The sequence below is a fragment of the Melospiza georgiana genome, chromosome Z (assembly GCF_028018845.1).
Source record: "Melospiza georgiana isolate bMelGeo1 chromosome Z, bMelGeo1.pri, whole genome shotgun sequence".
NCBI classification, from domain to species: domain Eukaryota; kingdom Metazoa; phylum Chordata; class Aves; order Passeriformes; family Passerellidae; genus Melospiza; species Melospiza georgiana.
Genome location: NC_080465.1, coordinates 12,694,023 through 12,714,244, shown reverse-complemented (window position 1 = coordinate 12,714,244; position 20,222 = coordinate 12,694,023). Strand labels below are relative to the sequence as shown.

At 41.2% G+C, this 20,222-nt stretch overlaps 1 protein-coding gene across 2 annotated transcripts in view; it reads right to left on the bottom strand.

Annotated features, from left to right (window-relative positions):
• Window positions 1–468: 468 nt before the first annotated feature.
• Window positions 469–20,222, bottom strand: part of TRIM36 (tripartite motif containing 36) — a 30,979-nt gene continuing 11,225 nt past the window's right edge. For both annotated transcript variants that reach the window (XM_058044049.1, XM_058044050.1), the window contains exons 3-11: window positions 18,493–18,522; window positions 12,993–13,318; window positions 9,598–9,744; window positions 8,490–8,585; window positions 7,373–7,626; window positions 6,655–6,779; window positions 5,575–5,868; window positions 5,001–5,298; window positions 469–926 (exon numbers count right to left, since the gene is read on the bottom strand). In XM_058044049.1, coding sequence (XP_057900032.1) covers window positions 572–926; window positions 5,001–5,298; window positions 5,575–5,868; window positions 6,655–6,779; window positions 7,373–7,626; window positions 8,490–8,585; window positions 9,598–9,744; window positions 12,993–13,318; window positions 18,493–18,522 — 1,925 coding nt within the window. In that variant the 3' untranslated portion in view covers window positions 469–571. The remainder of the gene's footprint in view (window positions 927–5,000; window positions 5,299–5,574; window positions 5,869–6,654; window positions 6,780–7,372; window positions 7,627–8,489; window positions 8,586–9,597; window positions 9,745–12,992; window positions 13,319–18,492; window positions 18,523–20,222) is intronic.

Genomic DNA, 20,222 nt, shown 5'->3' with positions numbered 1-20,222 from the left:
TTCAAGTTTACCTTCATCATTCCAAGTATAAGTTAAACATTCAACACCATTTCTAATTTCTTTTTCTTTCATATTATATTTTTTATATTCTATTCTGTGCTGAAAGGCCGAACTGGTGCTCAGGGGTTAACTGGACAGCATTTAACCCTGCAGAGGCATTCAGGCAGATTTCTTAAAAGGAGAATGGCAATCACACACCGTCAGCTTTGACTTCATTAAATACAAAACTGACTATGTAAGGATTTAAGTTAAATAAAAGGCAGATTTCTACCCCGAAGAGTAAGTTTTGGTTGCTAGTCCTGAAAAGTAAATTTTGGTTGCTAGTCAGACTTCTTCCCTGCTTCCCCCAGGAAAAGAAGTCTGTGGAGAACAGCATTGCACAGATGACAAGAAAGGCAGGAGAATTCCTCTGGTGCAGAAGTGCCTGGACCATTTATTTTAAAAAAATCACAGGCCAGAGGCTTGTGAGCAACTTGTAGGTGGAATATAACTTATCAGGACTAAAAGCTAAGGTAGAATTCTTCTGCTTTCATTTTCTGTCTCAGAACAGCAATGGGAAGAGTTTACTGCACTAGATGTCGCCATGGTACTCCCTGTCCTTGGCTGTGACAGCCTCCTCAAGGTGCACTGCCGCACTGCCCATCAGGGCAAACGCTGGGTACATCAGGCCGGAGCAATCCACCTCACACTCGTACAGGCACTTCATGCGGCCTGCATCGTAAAACCCCACCCTGCCTCTGTCACAGTCAAGGCAGACGCCCAAGCACGACGGCAGGGGAAGGATTCTGCTGGCTGGATCCTTGGGAGCAGCAGGTGTGGCAGGGATAAAGAACTTCTTCATGCCTAAAGTGACCAGTGTGCAAGGCTGCGATGAGTCGAAGAAGATATCTTCACTCCCACTGTCATGACCGCTGTCCTGCTCGTACCTGGAACACAAAAAAACCCCACGTGCTTTTGACAAATGCTGAAGTGGGATCAGTGATGTGAACAGGAGAAGAACATTTCTGTCATACAGGCAACACCACATGATCACCCAAAAATCTTGGTTAAAAAAAAAATCACAGAATCATAGAATATCCTGAATTAGAAGGAAAACCCTAAAAACATCATATTCCAAGTTCTAGCCCAGCACAGGACAACCCCAAGTGTTACACAATGTGCCTGAGAGCATTGTCCAAATGTCTCTTAAGCTCTGGCATGTTTGGTGCTGGGACCACCTCCCTGGGGAGCCTGCTCTAGAGTCCAACCACCCTCTGGGTCAAAAACCTTTCTCTAATATACAGCTTAAGGAGCTCATGACAAAGTTTTATGTCATTCCCTTGGGTCCTGACAATGGTCACCTGAAAGATAAGATCAGTGTCTCCTCTCTGCTCCCCTCCATCTCCTCTTCCCCAGGCTGCACAAGCCAAGTGACTTCAGTCAGTCCTTAAAAGGCTTTCACTCCAGACCCTTCAAAATATTCATGGCCCTCCTCTGCACACTCTCTAACAGCTCAATGTCTTTTTTGTGTTGTGGCACCCAGACCTGCTCCCAGCACTCGAGGTGAGGCTGCCCCAGTGCAGAGCAGAGCAGGACAATCCCCTCCCTTGCCTGGCTGTGATGCTGTGCCCGATGCCCCCCAGGACATGGGGGCCCTCCTGGCTGCCAGGGCACTGCTGGCACATGTTCAATTTCCCATTAACCAGGACCCTCAGGTCCCTTCTAGAACACTGCTCTCCAGCCTCTCCTTTCCCAGGCTCTCTGCACATCCAGGGTTGCCCCATCCCAGGTCAGAACCCAGCACTTGCCCTTGCTGAATTTCATGCAGTTGGTGCCTGCCCAGCCCTCTCATTGTCAAGGTGTGTCTGCAGGGCCTTCTGGCCTTTGAGGGAGTCAGCTGCTCCTCCCAGTTTTGTATCATCTGTGGCCTTACTTAGTAACCCTTCCAGTCCTATGTCCAAGGCATTTGTGAAGACAAAGAGCACAGGGCTGAGCATGGAGCCCTGTGGAACCCCCAGTGACAGGTCACCAGTCTGGGGTCACCCCATTCACTGTGACCCTTCTGCCTGGCCCCTGAACCAGTTGCTCATCCATCACGTGATGTCTTTATCCAGCTGTGTGCTGGACAGTTTGTCCAGAAGGATCTTGGGAGACGCAGCATCAAAAGCTTTACTGAAATCAAAAGAGATTACATCAACTTCCCTTGGTGAGCTCAGTGGGTTACATGTGTCATGAAAGGAAAGTAAGTTTTTAAAGCAGGACTTTCCCCTGATGACTGCACTGTCCTTCAGGGGTTGTCCAGTAATTCCTAGAATAATCTTCTCCATAAATTTACCAGTCACTGAAGGGAGACTCACAGCCCTATTGTTACCAGGGTCATCTTTCCTGCCAGTCTTGAAAACTAGGACAACGTTTGCCAGTTTCCAGTTGACTGGCACCTCCAAAGACCATTGAAACATCAGAGAGGTCTCACAATTACATCAGTCAGCTCAGTACCCTAGGAAGAATCCAATCAAGCTCCACAGACTTATGGGGATTTGGGTGGAACAGCAAATCCTGCACAAATTTGGGATTGGCTGGGAGTTTATCATTCTCACAGCTATGGTCTTTGAGTTCTGGGACCCCCAAAGACCACTAGTGGTGTTGAAACTGTCAATAAAGCATTAAACATTCCTGTCTTGTCTCTGTCTCTTTTAGTGAGGTGACCATCCTCCTCCTGTAACAGGCCAATGGTATTTCTGACTCCCTTTTGCTATTATTGTGTTTTTAAGAAACTCTTTTTATTGTTCCCCGCATTCTGGCCAGCTTCAATTCCAGTTGGGCTTTGACCACATGAACTTTTTCCCTCAAATGTCAAGCAGCATCTCTTTATTTCTCCCACATTTCCCAATCTTGCTGCTATTTGCCATACCTTTTTTTTTTTTTTGCCTCAGCTCTAGAAGTTCTCTGCTCACCCAAGGCAGCCTTCTGTCCCACCTGCTTGACTTATGATATTTTGAAATTGCCTGCTCTTGTGCCCTTAGGAGGTGGTGCTTAAAAAGTGACCAGCACTGATGGACCTTAGCACCTTCAATAGTGGCCTCCCAGTCTTTCCTGACTAGTACTCTCAGCAGCCTCAAGTTTGTTCTCCTCATGTCGAGTTGAAGTTTTGCTGGCACTTCTCCTCCTGACAACAGAGATTTTAAACTCAATTGCTTCATGGTTTCTGTGGCCAAGACGGCTGCTCATCTCCACTTTGCTCACGAGATCCTCTCTGTTGACTCAGAAAAAAATCAGGGAGAGCACCTTTCTCAGCTGGCTCCCTTAGAACCCATACCAAGAAGTTATCATCCAGCTGTTTTATGACTCCTCTGGACCTGTTTGTATCATCTATGTGGTGCTTTCAGTTAACATCTGCCAAGCTGAAGTGCCCTAAAAGACAAGGGTGGTTGATGTAGAGATATTCCTTAGTTCCTTAAGGAATAATTCATCAGTGTCCTCATCTTGGCTGTGTAGCCTGTAGTAGATTCTCACAAGGACATCAACTTTGTTTCTGCCGTAATCCTTACCCAGAGGTTCTCAACTGCAGCACTGCCAGCAGCTGCAGGCTCCATACATTCCAGGCACCACGCTACAGACAGTGGCACCCCCACTCCATCTGCCCCCGGTCCCTCTGAAGAGCCTGTAACCAACAGGGCACTCCAGTCACAGCACTCATCCCACCAGTGACACATAGCTTAGCCAGGAAGGAAGAGGCATTTAGTAGGTGGGATTTCACTTGGGTCACTTCAAACAAGTAATAACACCTGAACTCCAATAAGGACAAAACCACAGAAGGCTTTACTAAGAAGTGGGTGTGTCTAAATGTACTTAGGCTAGGCAATCATTAATGAATCTACAGGTATAGTAAATCAGTTAACTTGAGAAGTAACTTAGCAAATATGACCAATCATTACAGACAAGAACATGTCCTGTGAGTTTTCCATGATGCTGCTATGTTACATTATCTGTAAAATTCACAAAACAAAAGGTAGTGTTTTAGTGGTTTTAGTTTGGTGGCTTTTTTTAAAGTGCTCTGTCTGAAGACTTCCCTGAAAGTTTCTCAGATGGTTACTGGAGAGTCTGCAGACATACTTGGTCAGTCTACATGCCTTGCTCTCCACCTCTGTCCTCAGATAAAGACGCATGGAGAAGCACACATTCTCCAGTAGAGACATTCCCTACTTAGGATTTCAGTTTTGGGGTGCTTGTGGGGGCAGTTCTTTCTGTGTCAGCTAAAATTTTACAGCTCTCTATGCGAAGAAGGAAAAAAGAAATCAGGAAATTTAGATCTAATTTCTCACTTTGCAAATGGCTCCATCTGGCTTCCAGCAGCTCAAGATTGTGCTGACACATTTTCCATGCGTTATACAGGAAGAAGTCAAACATTTCTAAATTTCTAAATAAGAGTCCCCAGGAGATAGCCTCCCTGCCTGCAGTTCCCACATATGTGCAGGCTTGCTATAACTCTAATTGTGAGATGGAAATCTTTTTATTGGTTTGTCCACTGTACTTTGGCTTGTGCTCAGTAGCACTCCAATGCAGTATGCAAGCATGTAGCCTGGGGTAAGCCAGTGACTTGGAATCCACTGTGACACAGCTAGTGCAAAAACATACAAATATGCACAGTGAATACTGTTCCTCTGAAAGGCTGCCAAACCTTGTATGCCAAGGGAATTAAGGCAGAACCTTACGACTGATAATCAAGTATTGCTTCAGTCTTAAAACTTACTTATTTTTAACCTTCTTGCTTTAACTGACATTCCTTGGCATCTACAGGAACCTGACTTCTTTCCCAAAAAGAAAGAAAATAGGACTCTGGATAATCAGGACATCTTTCTGCTAATAACGGGGGAAACTGCTTACACAATATCCTTCAAACTTTTCACTGGTTAGGTTCACCTTGTGTACTAACTCAAAACAGACTTGCTCTTCATTTACTTTTAAAAAAAACCCCATCTTCCTATGTAAAACATGCATTAAAGCAAGAGTATGCAATTTACCTTGGACTGATAACATCACAGGTATTGTGGAACAATTTCTGTATCTTGCTGCCAGGAACAACTCCCACCTTCACCAGGTATGAGTAGGGTTCAACATTAAAAGCCCAGAAGTGCTTCCCTTTGGCAATCCCAGTGTCACCAATGATGTAATCCAGGGTTGTGAAGCATCCAACCTGCAAGCGCTCAGATCCCAGAAGCAGAGGAAATCCAGCCCTACTTTCCACAGATGTTCTTCTTGGGTTCAGTTCGAGATGTTCACTGTTGTACCCACATTTGTCATCAAAAAGAAAACTGAAAACTGAAAAATAGTATCCCAGAGAAAAATTCTGCTTAGTTATGTATTTGGCCTTCTGTGCTCATAAACTACATTTTAAGTCATACAGGCATTAGAATTTGCCACTCTTAAAGGCTACCAGGACTGTCATGCAAGCTAACAGTCTCTGTGTGTTACTGACTTAATCTGTAACAGTGCTTCTAAACATTTATGAAACTGGTAACAGTGTAGGAGACATCTGGGAGCTACTGGAAACTGCTTTCAGCTCTTAACACTGACAAATATAAGAAAACCCCCTACCCGGAGCTGGAGGAGTACGCATGGTAACTTCTCGGCTCCAAGGGCTGCCGATGGATCCTTTGTAACCTTGAACTCTAAAGGCGTAGCTGCTGTCATCATCGAGATCAGATAATACTTTGCTCTTGCCACACACTTCAGTCTTCTGCCATGTCACACTCTCCTCTTCTTTGTTAAGTTTATGATACTCAAGGACATAGATATCAGCTGAATCTGTCTTCCCAGAGCATTCCCAGCTGATCAGAGCTTTGTTGTACATTCTGCTCTGCTCTTCGTTGATTTCTGGTATTTCTAGACCTGAAACACATGAGAAAAAAGGCTATGAAATTTAGATACATGTTATTTTGGAGTTAATCATACAACCAGTCCTGGGTAACCCAAACTGTTATTGTATTCCAAATCTAGCTGTGCCCAGTGAGATTTCAGCCACTTTGTAACTAGGGACTATTACAGTTATTTTTGGCCCATTGCTATTTTGTTTTTTTAGTAAACTGTTATTTTCTTCACTTCTATCTACTCATATTTTTTTTTCCTTATTGGTGGAAAGGGATTGGTTAAAACAATATTGGAAGGAAGCTCATTTTAAAGCATGCACCTCTTAAAACTGTCTTAAACCAAGAGATAACCCCTTTGTTGAGCTATAGCACTGTTAAAGGGGGAATCTGACTCTCTCAATTAAAAGGAGTAGATGAGGATGGTTCTCTGTTCATACACTTAAATAAATCCCCTATTTTCTGTTTTTACTTTGAAAGGCTTGAGCCTTTTTTTTCTGGCAGCTTTAAAAACTATTTCTTTCTGTCACGCAATAAAAAGCTTTTAGAAAGACTGAGTGTGATGTAAATACAATATTTTGGAAGCCAGTGCAAACTGGTACTGTAGGAAAGGAAATGTAATTTTAGTTTCTTTATGAAAGCTGAAACTAACACTGCTGCCAGATAATGCCTTCTGAATCATGGAGACAGAAGGAACAATGCAAGCCACAACACTGAGCTCTGCAACTGCTGCCCTGTGCAAGTTCTGCCTTTCTCCAGATAAGCCTTAAAAGCTAAAACTTGAGAAAGACCTAATGCTCTCAGAATTTACCATTGGAATGGAAGGACAAGTCACCAAGGATGTCTTCTTGCTTGGCAGTGTCCACCACAAAGCCTTCAAAAGTAGTTGCAGCTGCTGGTGTAAAGCTGCTCAGAGACTCGGTAGCTTTTTGGATTCTGAAAACACAAAAGTGGGATAGCACAAAAAAAAAAAAGGTAATTCAAGTTGGACATTCCTTAAGTAAAAATGCCAGGTTTTGCTGTTAAAAAGTTTTGCTTTCATGTATTTTCTGATGTCTCCCAGAAATTTTCTCTTGAATCTCTAGAAAGATTCTCAAATGCCAAATTTAAAGGCCTTTTGTACATGAGTGTAAAGATAATGAACAGGTAGTCATTCAGTTGGCAAAGCATTTAAATAATCTGGAGCATAACATTCAAAGAACAAAACTGATGTAGGGTGCCAGTAGAGAACACAAAGATCAAAGAGCCTAAAGCCAGAAGAGTCCTGGTAAATTAACTTGCAAATACCTGATAAAATCTCTGAGACAAGGAATTTGTCAGGAAGCTAAACAGACTGCCCTCCCACTTCAGTCCCACTGAGCAAGGCTAGGCATTGTGGCAGGACAAGAGCACTCCTCTCCTGAGTGTTGTTTCCTAAGGCACACTCTCATGCAGGAATTCCAGCTAAACCAGGATCATCTCCCAAGAATACAACTGCACAGACATCCTGGAACAGTACTTGCGTCTCAAACAGAAGATATTTAAGATACCTGACATGAAGTTGTTTTGCTGTTTGAACAAAACAAGAGGGATCTGTTTCTTTAAGCACTTCTTGAGCATATCCTACAAGGCCATTATTTTCCAGGAGCCCTTGGTATTCTTCCACTTGTGTTTGCAATTTTTCCAACCTTATATTCTTAGAAGTTTCAATTGCCCTAAGAGCTGCAGATTTCTTCTCTTCCAGGACACAATATAATTTCTCAAAACTATGAGATGCTTCTTGTTTAGCTCTTTCACTGTTGCACTAGGAGCAAACAAAAGACATTTCAGACAGATTCTATGTCACTGTGACTCTGTACAGAAACATACTTAAGGTTGTTCAAGATATCACAGTAATCTGGTCATCCATTTGACAGGTAAGACTAATGAGCTTTGTTATGCTATTCAGCACTGAAAATGAGATCAGCACACCGCCCAAGCTAGTCAGCATTTGCTGTCTTTAACAGAGAATGAAGAGCAGGAAAGTATTCCTCTGATTACACCCTGAGTTATGCATTACATTTGTCTAGAGAGCTCATGAAAAAGCACTGTAAAAACAGTCTCAGAAGTCTTCATGCCCAAGTGCTAGACGCTCTTCCACCTTCCCCAACCACCCTGACATGAGGGTCCAGCCCAGCTTCTCCTGTACACCCTCTGAACCTCTGAATACTGCCCTGGATAAAAGGAACTGCAAAACTCAGAGGCAGTCTGCAATCAAGACACACCAGTACTAGGAGCTTCTTTCATTTCTGCCTTTTCAGCTTGTATGTGACTCTTTTGCAGGGAGATTTTGCCCTTAATTCTGCCTTTCTCAAGGTAAACAGGCAGTGTAAATAGTGCACCATCATAAATACACAAATACCCTATGTGTAACCCACTTTGATTAAGGTATCAAGTAAGCTTTATTTTATTTAAATTTACGCAAACATAAACTTCCTTTTGTCTGCTTCCCATACTGGCAGGACTAGGTCTTACCATGTGTGACTCAGTCTACCACAAACTGTTCAAAAATTGTTTTACTACTTAACTGAAAAACTCAAAGTTTGAAACATTTCACCGAAAACAGTTTTGAATCCTTCCTGTGACTGCACAAAGGCCAAACCCAGACAACCTTGAAGCCACTCTTACCTCAGTTTCTTTCATCAGCAGATCCAGCTGTGTGATGTGAGCCTTCACCTGGCTCTCCTTACTGATGAGGTACTCGATATCTTTTGAAAGTTTCTCCTGTTGAAGTAAACCAGCAAGAACAGGACATCTCACACAAACTGAAAACCAGCACTAGCAGGTCATCCTGTTTTATCCTCAGTTTATCTAGCCACAAGGACAAAAGCATGACACCAGTTATGAGCAGCAGTCCTGCGGAGAATTGTCTGGTGACCTGCAAAGCAACTCTGAGAGCGGCTGCTGGCACAGGCTGAAGGATCAGAGGTAACAGTGTCAGCTGGCTCCCAATCACCCAGGAATCACCCTCTCTTGGACAGGGAAAAAGAGGCTTCAGGACATTAAACTTACAGAAAGGATAGTTATTAACTCATTTCTAGTAAGAGTTGCTAGAAAAATGAGTAGTTCAAATCACAGATTTGTCCCAGTGCTTCCTTAGCTGCAAGAGTTACAGGAAAAGCCTTACAAACTGGTGAGGAGGCCAAATAGCACAAGGCAGGCTAATCTGATCTTTTTTTTTCCTTTTTTTTTCTCCTGAGAGCAAGAGAGGAAGAAAAGGAAGAAGAGGAAGTAGGTGCTGCCTTCAATAACTATCTGATGTTTGCAAGTCTTTACTGTTGTGCTTTGCTTAGGAAATTAACATTCTGAAGCTATGCAGCTTCAGAAACATACAAAGATATCAACAGATACTTCAGATGCACATTTCTCAGACCGGCTTCTCAAGTATCCTCTACCACAAGCTACCTGAACACTTATATTTAAAAAAATTGATTGTAAAGTTGATTAATTACTTAAACCTTCTGCGTTGTCTGTACTGCTGTACAATTAGCTGAAATAAGATGCCAGCGCTTTTCTGGAGTTATATTTCAAGCATCATAGCAAACAGTTTGGTTTCTAAAATATGCCCTATATCACATTAATATATACATTAACAAATCTTGCACAATGACAGGGCTCAAAACTAGTCCAGAGTCTCCTAAACACACATCCTGGCTTCTATCCAGTGGGAGTTTGCCCTCACATCAGAAGTACTCTTTCCCTTCTTAAGGCCAGGTCCAATGATATTTTCTTGTACCTTAAGGGTTTTGTAGGCAGTGCTCATGGTTGTTACCCTATGGTTTGCATGACCTCCACCCAGTTTGCAAAGATGACAAACAGGCCTTCTGCAGATTTCACAGTACATGTTTACTCTCTCCATTTCATGTTCTGGACACATCAAAATCTGTGGGAAAAAAAAAAAAAAAAAAAGAGCAGAGACAGTACAGGTGTACTTCCAAAATGGAGGTTCTCAACAAAAAATCAAAACATCCAACGAACCCAAAGCAGCGTGTGACTTCATCAGTGAATTTTTTTATAGTCAGTTTATCTCTACCTTTTATATTTGTCAAGGACATTGAAAGCCAGCAGATGAACACGTACAGTTTCACAAGGTTTACAGTAAGTAAGCCTCTAGCAGTGTCTGTGTAGCCTCCATATAGCAATCAATCTTTTGCTAAACCCTGCCCATGTTGTTTGCAATCCCTCCAGCACCCTACACTCCAGCTCAGAGCTGTAAATGCAACATATAACACACTCAGCCTGTCAAACTTAACCATGCTCATGCCAGCATCTCTTGCAAGAGCTACGAACTGATTCGTAAAGCAAGAGCTGACATAACATTGCAGCAATTTAAGTCCAAGCTACATTTTAATAAACCACATAGCCATTGCTTTTGGAGCCACGAAGTGCAGCCACCTACAGCTACAGTCATTTTAAAGACAAAATTTCAAATTTGTGTTTCAATTTTTCTGTCTGACTCCGGTTAGAAGCTGTTCACACTGGCTGCTACTTCCAGGATTAGCTCAAACAGCATTGCAAGAAAGCTGGAGTTTGCTAAAAAAATCACCTTTCAAAACCAGAACTTGTTGAAATGAATGCTCAAAGAGTTAAAAAAGTGCTGCTCAAGTCCAAGTTCCGGCAACAGATTAAACATATAAAGTGTGTGTGTGTGTGTGTGTGTGTGTGTGTGTGTGTGTGTGTGTGTGTGTGTGTGTGTTCGTTTAAAAAAAGAAACAATGCTTGCTTTGCCTCATTCTAGAGAAAGACAACATTTGGGTCATCTATTACATAGGAGTTACCAAAGAGGAACTTTTGAGGAAGCTTTTTAGTTTCAATATGCCCCCACACAAGAGAGGTCAGAAAAGGGCATAAAAATAGAAAATTGTGAGCATCACAAATATGGACACAATAAACTAAAACCTGAAACCAGCTTTCAAATCTCAAATGTTATCCTAAGGAATGGTTAAAGGCACCAGGCTCACCAGCACGTTAAGACTATCCTTAAACAAAATATGCAATTAGTGATCCCATTTGGATTGACTACTGGATTTGGAAGGAAATAAAAAAGAGAAAAAAGGAAGCTGCCAAGAAAATCAGCTGTGCAGGCAAACATCTCCAAAAGCTACAGTCATTCACTTAATCTGTGGAAGTAATTTTTCCACACAGCAGTGTGGAAATTTTCCACACCTCACAGAAAATCCTTGTTTTTATTCATCTCCTCATATAAGCAAGAATTACAGCCCGCAAGCAAGAGACAGCAGAGGTCAGCAGACTGCCTTGTCTTCTCTCAAAACCCAAGAACAATCAGCCCAGTATGTTCTTCTCCCATCCCCACCACACACCCTACAAAGTGCTCTCCAGCCTGGTTGTAAATTAAAGTGGTGACTGAGGACATTGTTTAGGGAATCAACAAATACTACATGCTTTCAGCTCAGGTCTTAAAATTGCAGTGCAATTTTTTTCTTACTTTATATTAAGCTCAAACAGTCCTCAGAAAAGTTTCTATAAGAGCACAGTAAGGATCAGCTTGCTGCAGTTGGGAAGTTTTTCAAAACAAGTAGATGTATCTAAAGTTACCTACACTGTGCTTTTCTCCTTTTTTCCCCTCTTCCTGTCTTCACATACAATTAGAAATGCTAAATCCCACACGTGCACACATACTCAATACATCAGTGTCAGAATAATCTAAACCACTTCACCCCATTTTGCTCTGCTTCAAGAGAATTCACCCACTGACTTTTAATCCTGAATTCAGTCTGCATGTAGTAACACCACAGGGCACTTTTAGGAGTGCACAAGGATCACAAGATGCCTTTGGTATTTTCCCATAGCAGACCAGCAGCTGTGAGGATTTAGATGCCATAGAAGAAAAGTTTTTAAGGAGCTGTATAGCATTTTAAAGCAAGAGCTGGAAGATAGCATGCAAACTTTCACCTTTCTCATTTATCCAATAGAGGGACATTTCACACAATGCGCAAGCCCATTTGAAAGCATATGAAGCACATGCTCACTTTTAACTGGAATTAGTGTTTTAGACTCAAGGAAAATGCCACCAAGTGGACTTCTGGACATTCAGTATCTCCCAGCCTGCTAACTTTAGAGGCTCAAATTTTTCCAGTCTCAGAAGCAAAGTATACCAGGAGTGAAGAGCTTCTTACACATTGCACATTAGCCAGATTTACTTAATTTAACAATAATTAATCAGGACTCCTTTACCACCAGCATTTCTGGCACCTGTGGGATGTCCAGCAAGGAGGCACAGGCACATGCCCCTTCATGTCCCCCAACCTGTGCTGGGACATTAAGGCCATTATTGTGGTCCCTGGTTAGCAAGATAGTATCTGTGACATGTAACATCTGTGATCTAACAAATTCAATAAGCCACTGCCATGTACTGCACCACGCTCAGCGTGAGACACAAAGGTAGTGGCATTTTGTTACCACTGTTTTGCCTGAATGCAGTAACAGCAGCACCAGGCTATAAAGTAGATTTTTTGCCATAGCATTTTTATCTCTTCTGCTATAGATTAAAAAAAAATGGTGTAATAACAATGGAGAACATAACTCCATCTTCTGCTCTTGTTAGATGCAAGGAAGGAGAGAAAGAAGATGCTTGGTGATGGATCAGACTCAAGCACAAAGCATCCAAAGGGGATGTACATAAAGGGGGCATGGAAGAGGCCAGGTGTGTGGGGGTTTTTAAGTTTACCACACACAGCATCCTCCCTAGGCAGTCCATTCTAGATGATCAAGACCAAGGTGCCAGTAACACCAAGGGGGGTATGGATTCAATCCCTCTATGAATCATTCACTTAAAAGCTGGACTTGATGATCCTTGTGGGTCCTTTCCAACTTAGAATATTCTGTTATTTGTGATCAATAAGCCTTAAAAAAGAAAAGAAAGACTCAGATCACAAGTAACACAATCCATTCCACAAAGTAAAAACCCTTATTTTTACGGGACCCTTCAAGTATGTTCTCAATGTCCCCTTCAATGACAGCAAGGAGCAAAAGCTTGTGGTTCACTCAATAAATAACAGCAATTGTCAATAAAGCAATCATGGTCCTAAAAAGCAACTATCATTGCGCAGATATGTCTGCAGCTACATGAGAATGCTGCAACCTGAATTCTGTAAGGTACAGCATACTTACCTTGGGTCTGAAGTTGGTGGTTGGTCCTACATATTCATGCTGGGCTTTTGCTGTTCCCCAAGGATGGTGTATTTTGAAACATGGATTGCAATAGCTTGCACTGCAGTCCATGCAACTCTTTGTGGACTCCTGAGCTGGAGGTTTGCAGAAATCACACATAATAGCAATGGCTGCCCTGGCTGCCTGTCTGTATCTTTCCACAATGGTTTCCAAAGTGAAGTTGCGAAATAAGCCATTGATGCCACGCTCCCCAAGATCAATATCCCGCTGGCAACTCGGACAAGGAAACAGAGTTGATCTAGGAGTCAGTGAATTGCGTTTTCTGCCTGTGTAGATACCAAAACCCAATTTAGGATGAGTGTAAACCAAACTGGTTTAGATTTTAAAAGAAGCACAGGAATTTATGAACCAATTCCAGACTGTAGCACATCATCCAAACAACACCAATTCATATGCAGTCTGCCAAGCCAAAGAGAATACAATTGCCCTGACAAGGTAGTGTAATGTCTGACTCCAAAGAACATTACAAACTACTACCCGAAAACTTAATTTTATGTTAAGATAAATTTAGCTCTTCCAATTCCACTTTCTTTATCTAGTTTTGGATGCACTCAAGCCGTAACCTTTTGAAACAATAAACACAAAACTTTGTGGAAGCCAAGTGGTTTTAGACTAACTGGTTACCCATAGAGAGAGCAGCAGCCTCCTAACATATTGAAGTGAAAGATGCTTACTCCCAGAGCAACAGAAACACATAGCTAACCTTGAGATCCCTGATACTTGCTTTGGCTGAGTTAAAACTTACTTTACTCATCCCAAGAGGCATCACAAAAAAAACAGAAAATGAGGCAACAGTGTGACATCTTGTAGATGTGACAGTCTGGTCAGAGAGCAAGAAAAGTAGATAAGTTTTGCCAGAAAACTAGGTAAGTTTTTCAGCTTGTGAGACTTTAGCGAGTTGAAGAGAAACACTGATAGCTTATTAATATAAAAAATAGCTTATTAATTTAAAAAATATAGTTGCTTTCCTACTCTCTGTTTTCTTGATTTTCTCAAAGATTGTTTATAAGAAAGGCATTTTTTTAATTAGCCAATCAGGTGAAATGCATTGATTAATTGACCAATCAAGTCTATCTGTATTGGAACAATGTATAAAAAGGAGGATCTGAAGTAAAGCTGCTATGCTGTGCAAACCAGCCTTCTGGTGAGTCTGTGTCATTTCTTACTCAACAGCAACATCATCTCAGCCAAATAATTTCGTCAAAAAAAGCTGAGTCTCATTTGGCCCCTCCTGAAAGGCCTTAATAAAGGAGGGCTGCCAAATCAGCCCTGCACATCAAAGGGGAATCTGAGGTAGTTACATCTTCAAGTTACTCTACCCTCAGCTGAGGAACCACAGATCTCCACAGGGATGTTAAACAGCATGCATCTACCTCTATTAATTTCTAAAGGGGGAGCTGCAGAGAAGCTGCACTCCTACCAAACAGCTACCCACAAATTTCCCCCTCTCTCCAAAGTAAGATCACAGGCTTAAGCAACGCCACTAACGTAAGAAGCCTTTTGAGTCTGTAAGGAGATGGCTCACACAGACTCAGAGGTTATTCTCAAGGTAATATTCCTGAGGTTATCAAACCAGTAGTGCATCCTGTCTCACTCATGAACCCACAAGCTGCAACTACCAGAAAGAATCCTTTATGTATTTCAAAAAGCAGGCTAAGCCAGTCTTTAGGCTTAACTTGTATTCTCTCCGTTTCCCCTTACAAAGAACCAAAAACCCCAAATTCTGTAGGGCTGGTGCACTGCTCTAAGATCTCTTTAAGAGCACTGCATATTTGTATAACTGTCCTGATTTCATCTGGGTTAGAGATCATTTTCTTAGTGCTGTGGTTTGGATTCAGTATGAGGTAATTACACACTGATGTTTTGGCTGTTGCTAAGTAGTGCTCATCCTAAATCCAGGACTTTCCAGTTTCATATGTTTCACCAGAGAGCAGGTGCATGTAAAGCCAGAAGGGAGGCTGATCCAGGACAGCTGATCCAAACAGCCAAATAACATGGCCTGGACGTGACACAAACTAGGGGCAGTCAGGTGTGACACGGTGGGCACTGGGCGAACAATTGCATTGTGCATCACTTGTTTTTCTTGGATTTTATTCCTCTCTCTCTTCTGTATTACTATTTTTTTATTTTTGTTATCCCTTCAATATATACTCCAGTATACAATTAACTCTATTCCAGCTGAAACCAGGACACTAACAAAATTTTAAATGACTTAAAGCTGAAATCTTAGTGTTGAAATTGGCTCTTCTTCAGAAAGGGAAATTTGTTCTTCTCTGTATTTAATCAGTATTTTCCCATCAAAATTGCCAATGCTTTATTTCTTTCTGAAGTGTCCTGTACTGCTACCCAAAATAGACTTGCCTTGAACTGCTCTCCTGCTCCTTCACCTAACAATCCAAAACCTCCATTCCTATCATGCCCTTTCCAGTCTCTTCAAATAAAACACCAAACCAACCCTCCTATGAGGAATCAGTTCCTTTAAATATCTTTGAAATTTAACCCGTGGTAGTTATGTATGACTGTCAGCTAAGAACTCACAATCAGAGCATGGATAAGTGTGCATGCACTGACAGTCTCCCACCCAGCTTGGTCCCATGCTTTTCTGTAAGTTCCGAGCAGCACAACTAGGCTGCATTTACAGAAGAAGATGGGTGACACAAGGCACAGGTATGCAAATCTCTACCTAAGGGAGCAGAGATTGTTGCCTGACTTCACTTTTTTTTCATATTTACTTGAAATGAATTAATTACTGCACATCCTGCAGTACCTATAACTTGGCATACACAGCAACACACGCATGCAAGGCACAGCAACAACAGTGAAACACAAATTGTATTTCCAGTGTACGCTCCAAGCTAGCACTGCACACAGGAACACAGAGAAATCTTCTATGCAGACTTCTACAATGTCCTAGACAAAAAGATGACTTCACATGCAGTGCCATGCAGAAAACAGCTACAAAAAGTGATCTAGAATGCACACATTTGCTGACACTACGAAAATAATCATACAATGCAGCACATATCAGGACTGCCTACAAGTAGTATGCTAGAGCAGAGAGTGAACAATGACAAAGCAAGAAAACAAGGAAAAAAACCATGGTGCAGTGGTCAAGTTTAAAAATACAATCTGAAATTCTTATCCATCCCAATGGAGGCCTTTCATTCTGCCAGTGGTGGACTGAAATGAAACTGTCTCATCATGAGCCATACTCTGCCAAGACTGGTGACATTCTTTACGGAAAGCAATCCAGCATCAAGGAAGTCCTGCACACCTTCAGATGTCTCATCCCTTTTCATTGACAGCACTCTGAGAATCTAGGTTGGGGTTTTTTTCCCATTTTAAATCCTAGAAATTTATTTGCTAAGCTGCTTGGTGTGTCCTGCCACTTCAATAATAAAAAATAAGGAGATACATCCTCTTTTTGCCTACTGAGTGTTAAAATACTAACACTCTAGTTTGCTTTCTGCTTAAAGGATTTCTATACTCATATTTTAAGAAGAAAGCACTGGCGAAGTAGTGAATTACTTTGGACACTATCTTTCCTATCTGTATGGTGTCCAACTTGCTGAAACTAAATTCTAGTTATATTTTTAAAAATCCAAACAATGAAAAGCACACAAAAAAAAAAGAGAAAAAAAACCCCTTGGATTTTGTAGACATATTTAGATGTGCAGCTCAGAGAAAGTTAGCTCCTATCCACACTCTCTTTTAGACTTGCCAATTCAGTTTACAACAAGCAAATATGTATTTTGTGAAATATTAGAAATCACCACACGAAATTTTCCACTGTGATTTGTAAACTGATTGCTCCACTTGCAATAAGTTGCTCAATCAGTTTACAAAAAAAAAATCACAACATACACTCAGACTCACAAGTATTACCATACAGACTGCAAAGACTCAAGTCAAAAAGCAGTTTTAAGTATGTCCTTTAAAGACAATTTTTAAACATCATCTTCGCAAGGAGAGGTACCAACACTTAAAATGTTGAAAAGTCCAAGCTGCAGTGAACGGTTTGCAAAGGGATAAGACATCTTAAAGTTGTGTTTTTCAAGTAAACAGTATTACCAGAATTCTATGGTTGTGGAAGACATGGACACTTAATGTGTGAAAGTCTAATAAAAAAAGATTTAAAAGTCAACTGGATTCTCTTGCAACTGTATTCTCTTTTTAAAATACAAATATATATGCTACCCATAACTCGTTTAATGTTTTTGGATGGGCTTTCAGGGGGAAGCAAAAACGGAAGGGAAAAAAGGGGACGGGGATAGCAAGGGGAAGGGGTAAAGAGGGAAGTGGGAGAGAAAGAGAGAGGGAAAGGGGAAAGGGGAGAGGCCTCCTAAGAGAAGCCAGCAGAGCTAAAATGTTACTTTCAGATACTTTAGTCTTTCACAAATCAAAAGAGCTTTCTGCAAAAAGAGCAGACACGGACAGCCTTCCAAGGGGTCTGATGGCACTGTACAGTATCTCCGTTTAATGACACTTTCAGCCTTCAACTGAGGCAATTTAAACTTCCTCTTCCCATCAGCTGCTTTGTCCTCCACTGAGTGTGAAATTCAGATTTGTGTTTAGCTCACTTCACATCTGTCTTGAAGGACACCATATTCCATGATTACTCATGCGTCTGCCAATACTGTGGCAACAAAGAATTCGGGAACTTTTTCTCCCATTTTTGGCCAACAATTACATTTTTAAAATGTAATCAGTATTAAAAAAGTCCACACAGTGGTTGAGCTGCTCAGACAAAGCTCAATTTTGGAAACAAGATATAATTAAAAGACTGACAATCCTTCAATCAGATTGTATCATTAGACACACCAAATACTACAAGTCTAAGTGTAAAATGTTTCATTTTCCTCACACATTCATGTGCTGTGATAAACTGTGAGATTCATAACTACCTACTCATTTCAACATGGTGTAAAATTCAATCTGTTCTTCATCAAATTAAGCAGTTTTAAATAAAATAATGAATGAATATTACATTCCATTTAGCAGTGATGGCCAAACACGACCTGTAAACGTGAGGAAGATCAATCCAATAATCAAACTTCATTACCAGTAAGACAGTTTCATTGAAACTTGAGCATGTAAACTCCTGAAAATTAAAAAGCAGGGGGTAGAGGAGGCGGTGTGGTGATTGCTAGGGTTCTGTGTGCATTTTTGTACCCACCGATGTATACTCAGTCATATACACACAAGGAAAAAAATATAATCCAATCCTTAACTGAATTCCAGTCCAGTTGACCTTTAAATCATTCTTGCACAGAATGAAAAGCTGTCCTTATAGAACTTCTTTGCTGTACCTTTAGTCACTGCAAAAGAATTTTTGTGGACTTGACCACTGACAAAAAGCTATATGCTAATTGACAATATTTAACTCGAGATCTAAATGCTAGACTATCTCTAGCCAACACAAGAAGTGAAGCATTTCTACCTCTGCACCCAAAAGACCTCCTCTGTGAGGCTGCGAACAATGAACAGAGAGCTGTTTAGACATCAAAAAATGAGATATACCATTGGTTTACAATGGTTCAAATGACAAGCACCAACTCTTTTCTCTCCTGTGGCTGCTTAACTCCTGCAGGGTTGAAAGGCAAGAATGTTTAATTTCCTAGCATAGCAAACAACAGTAAGATTTAAGCAGAACAGGAAAAGGGAGAAATAAGGCATTGGCAGGGGGAGGGGCATAGGGAAAGATATTTCAAACTTTCACACGAGCGTCAACATAACCACATTACACGCTTTAACTGCACCCACACTGTAATTACAGTAACATTAGAGATAATTGAACAGCAATAAGAAATAGCCTTCATTTTCATGTTATATACAGCAAGACTTTGCTAATTAAAATTTATTTTAAATATAATACAAACAGGAGAGTATTTTTAACCAGCACATACACTGGTTTTTAAGCAGCACATACACTCCATTTCAATGAGTTCTGTCACTTTTACATTAAGATAAATTGTACTTGTAAATGCAAGCTGTGTGTGCACAACAAATACAGAGCATGACCAAATACAGACCTTCTACAGTCCTTCTACAGTCCTTCTGGCATACCAAGAATTTAAATGCCAATCCATTTTAAATAGATTCTATTCCTTACAGAGACATCAGGGATTCTTTAAGTGGGGGGAAAAAAGAAACCCCATAGTGGGAATAAGGTGTCATATGCATTTTGAAATGTGACACTAAGGTCTTGACACTGACATGCCCTGCACAAGCCTCCCGCAAGTTCTAGTGGATTTTTGTTATGCATGTGAGACCCCACTTTGAATGTTTTCCTTGCATTATCTCTCTTATGGAGCTGTTTTCTTGCAAATTCCCCTACAGATCACAAAGCCAATTTAGCAAGGCAATGCACAGTATGAGTTCTTCAGATGCAAGGGAACAACTATGCAAATGTAAATTGCAAGCTGGCGAATATTGCTGGTACCAAACTGGACTGAGAGCAAATCTCACACTTGATATAGCAATGGAGCTATAATGCCTATAACATTAGAGGCAAAAACAGTATAATCTGAATTTAAACATCTATTCTTTAATGCTTCAATTTCCATATGCTTTTCATTCTGTAAATTTGAACTGTCTGAGATTATAATTTTCCCGTGATGCGCATCTGCCCAAAGCTCTTTGAGGTAAGAGGGGGCAAGCTCATTATTTCTAAATCTCAACCCTCTCTTGCTACTCATCAAACAGGTCTTCAGGAAAGCCATCACCTCCCTGTTAGCAGGTCAGATCAGGAGATATATTCCCATCAGTTTGCTGAGACTGTGGCAGACCACAGCAGATTTAAAGATTTACAACTCCTGCAACAACCTGTGTACAGGTATCTCAGGACAGGGTGGTGGTGGCAGGAGAAGTACCAAGTGGCTTTTTGCTTAACAAATTTATTTGAAAGAGTACCAGTATTAACAATTCAGTACTAAGCAGAACTAAATAGCTGTTTAAAAGAAGCTGGTGAAATTGCACATTTGATCTGCGAAAACTGGGAAGGATGAACTTTAGTAACGTGAAATATAAGATAACCCATGAGCTGTCTCCAGCCTAGGTGTAAAATCCCAGGACACCTCAACCAAACTTCCTTCCTTGCCTCCCAACCAGGTGTTTTCTATGGACAATGCTCAGAAATCTTCAGAGCCAACCACAACTTCATACCAATTT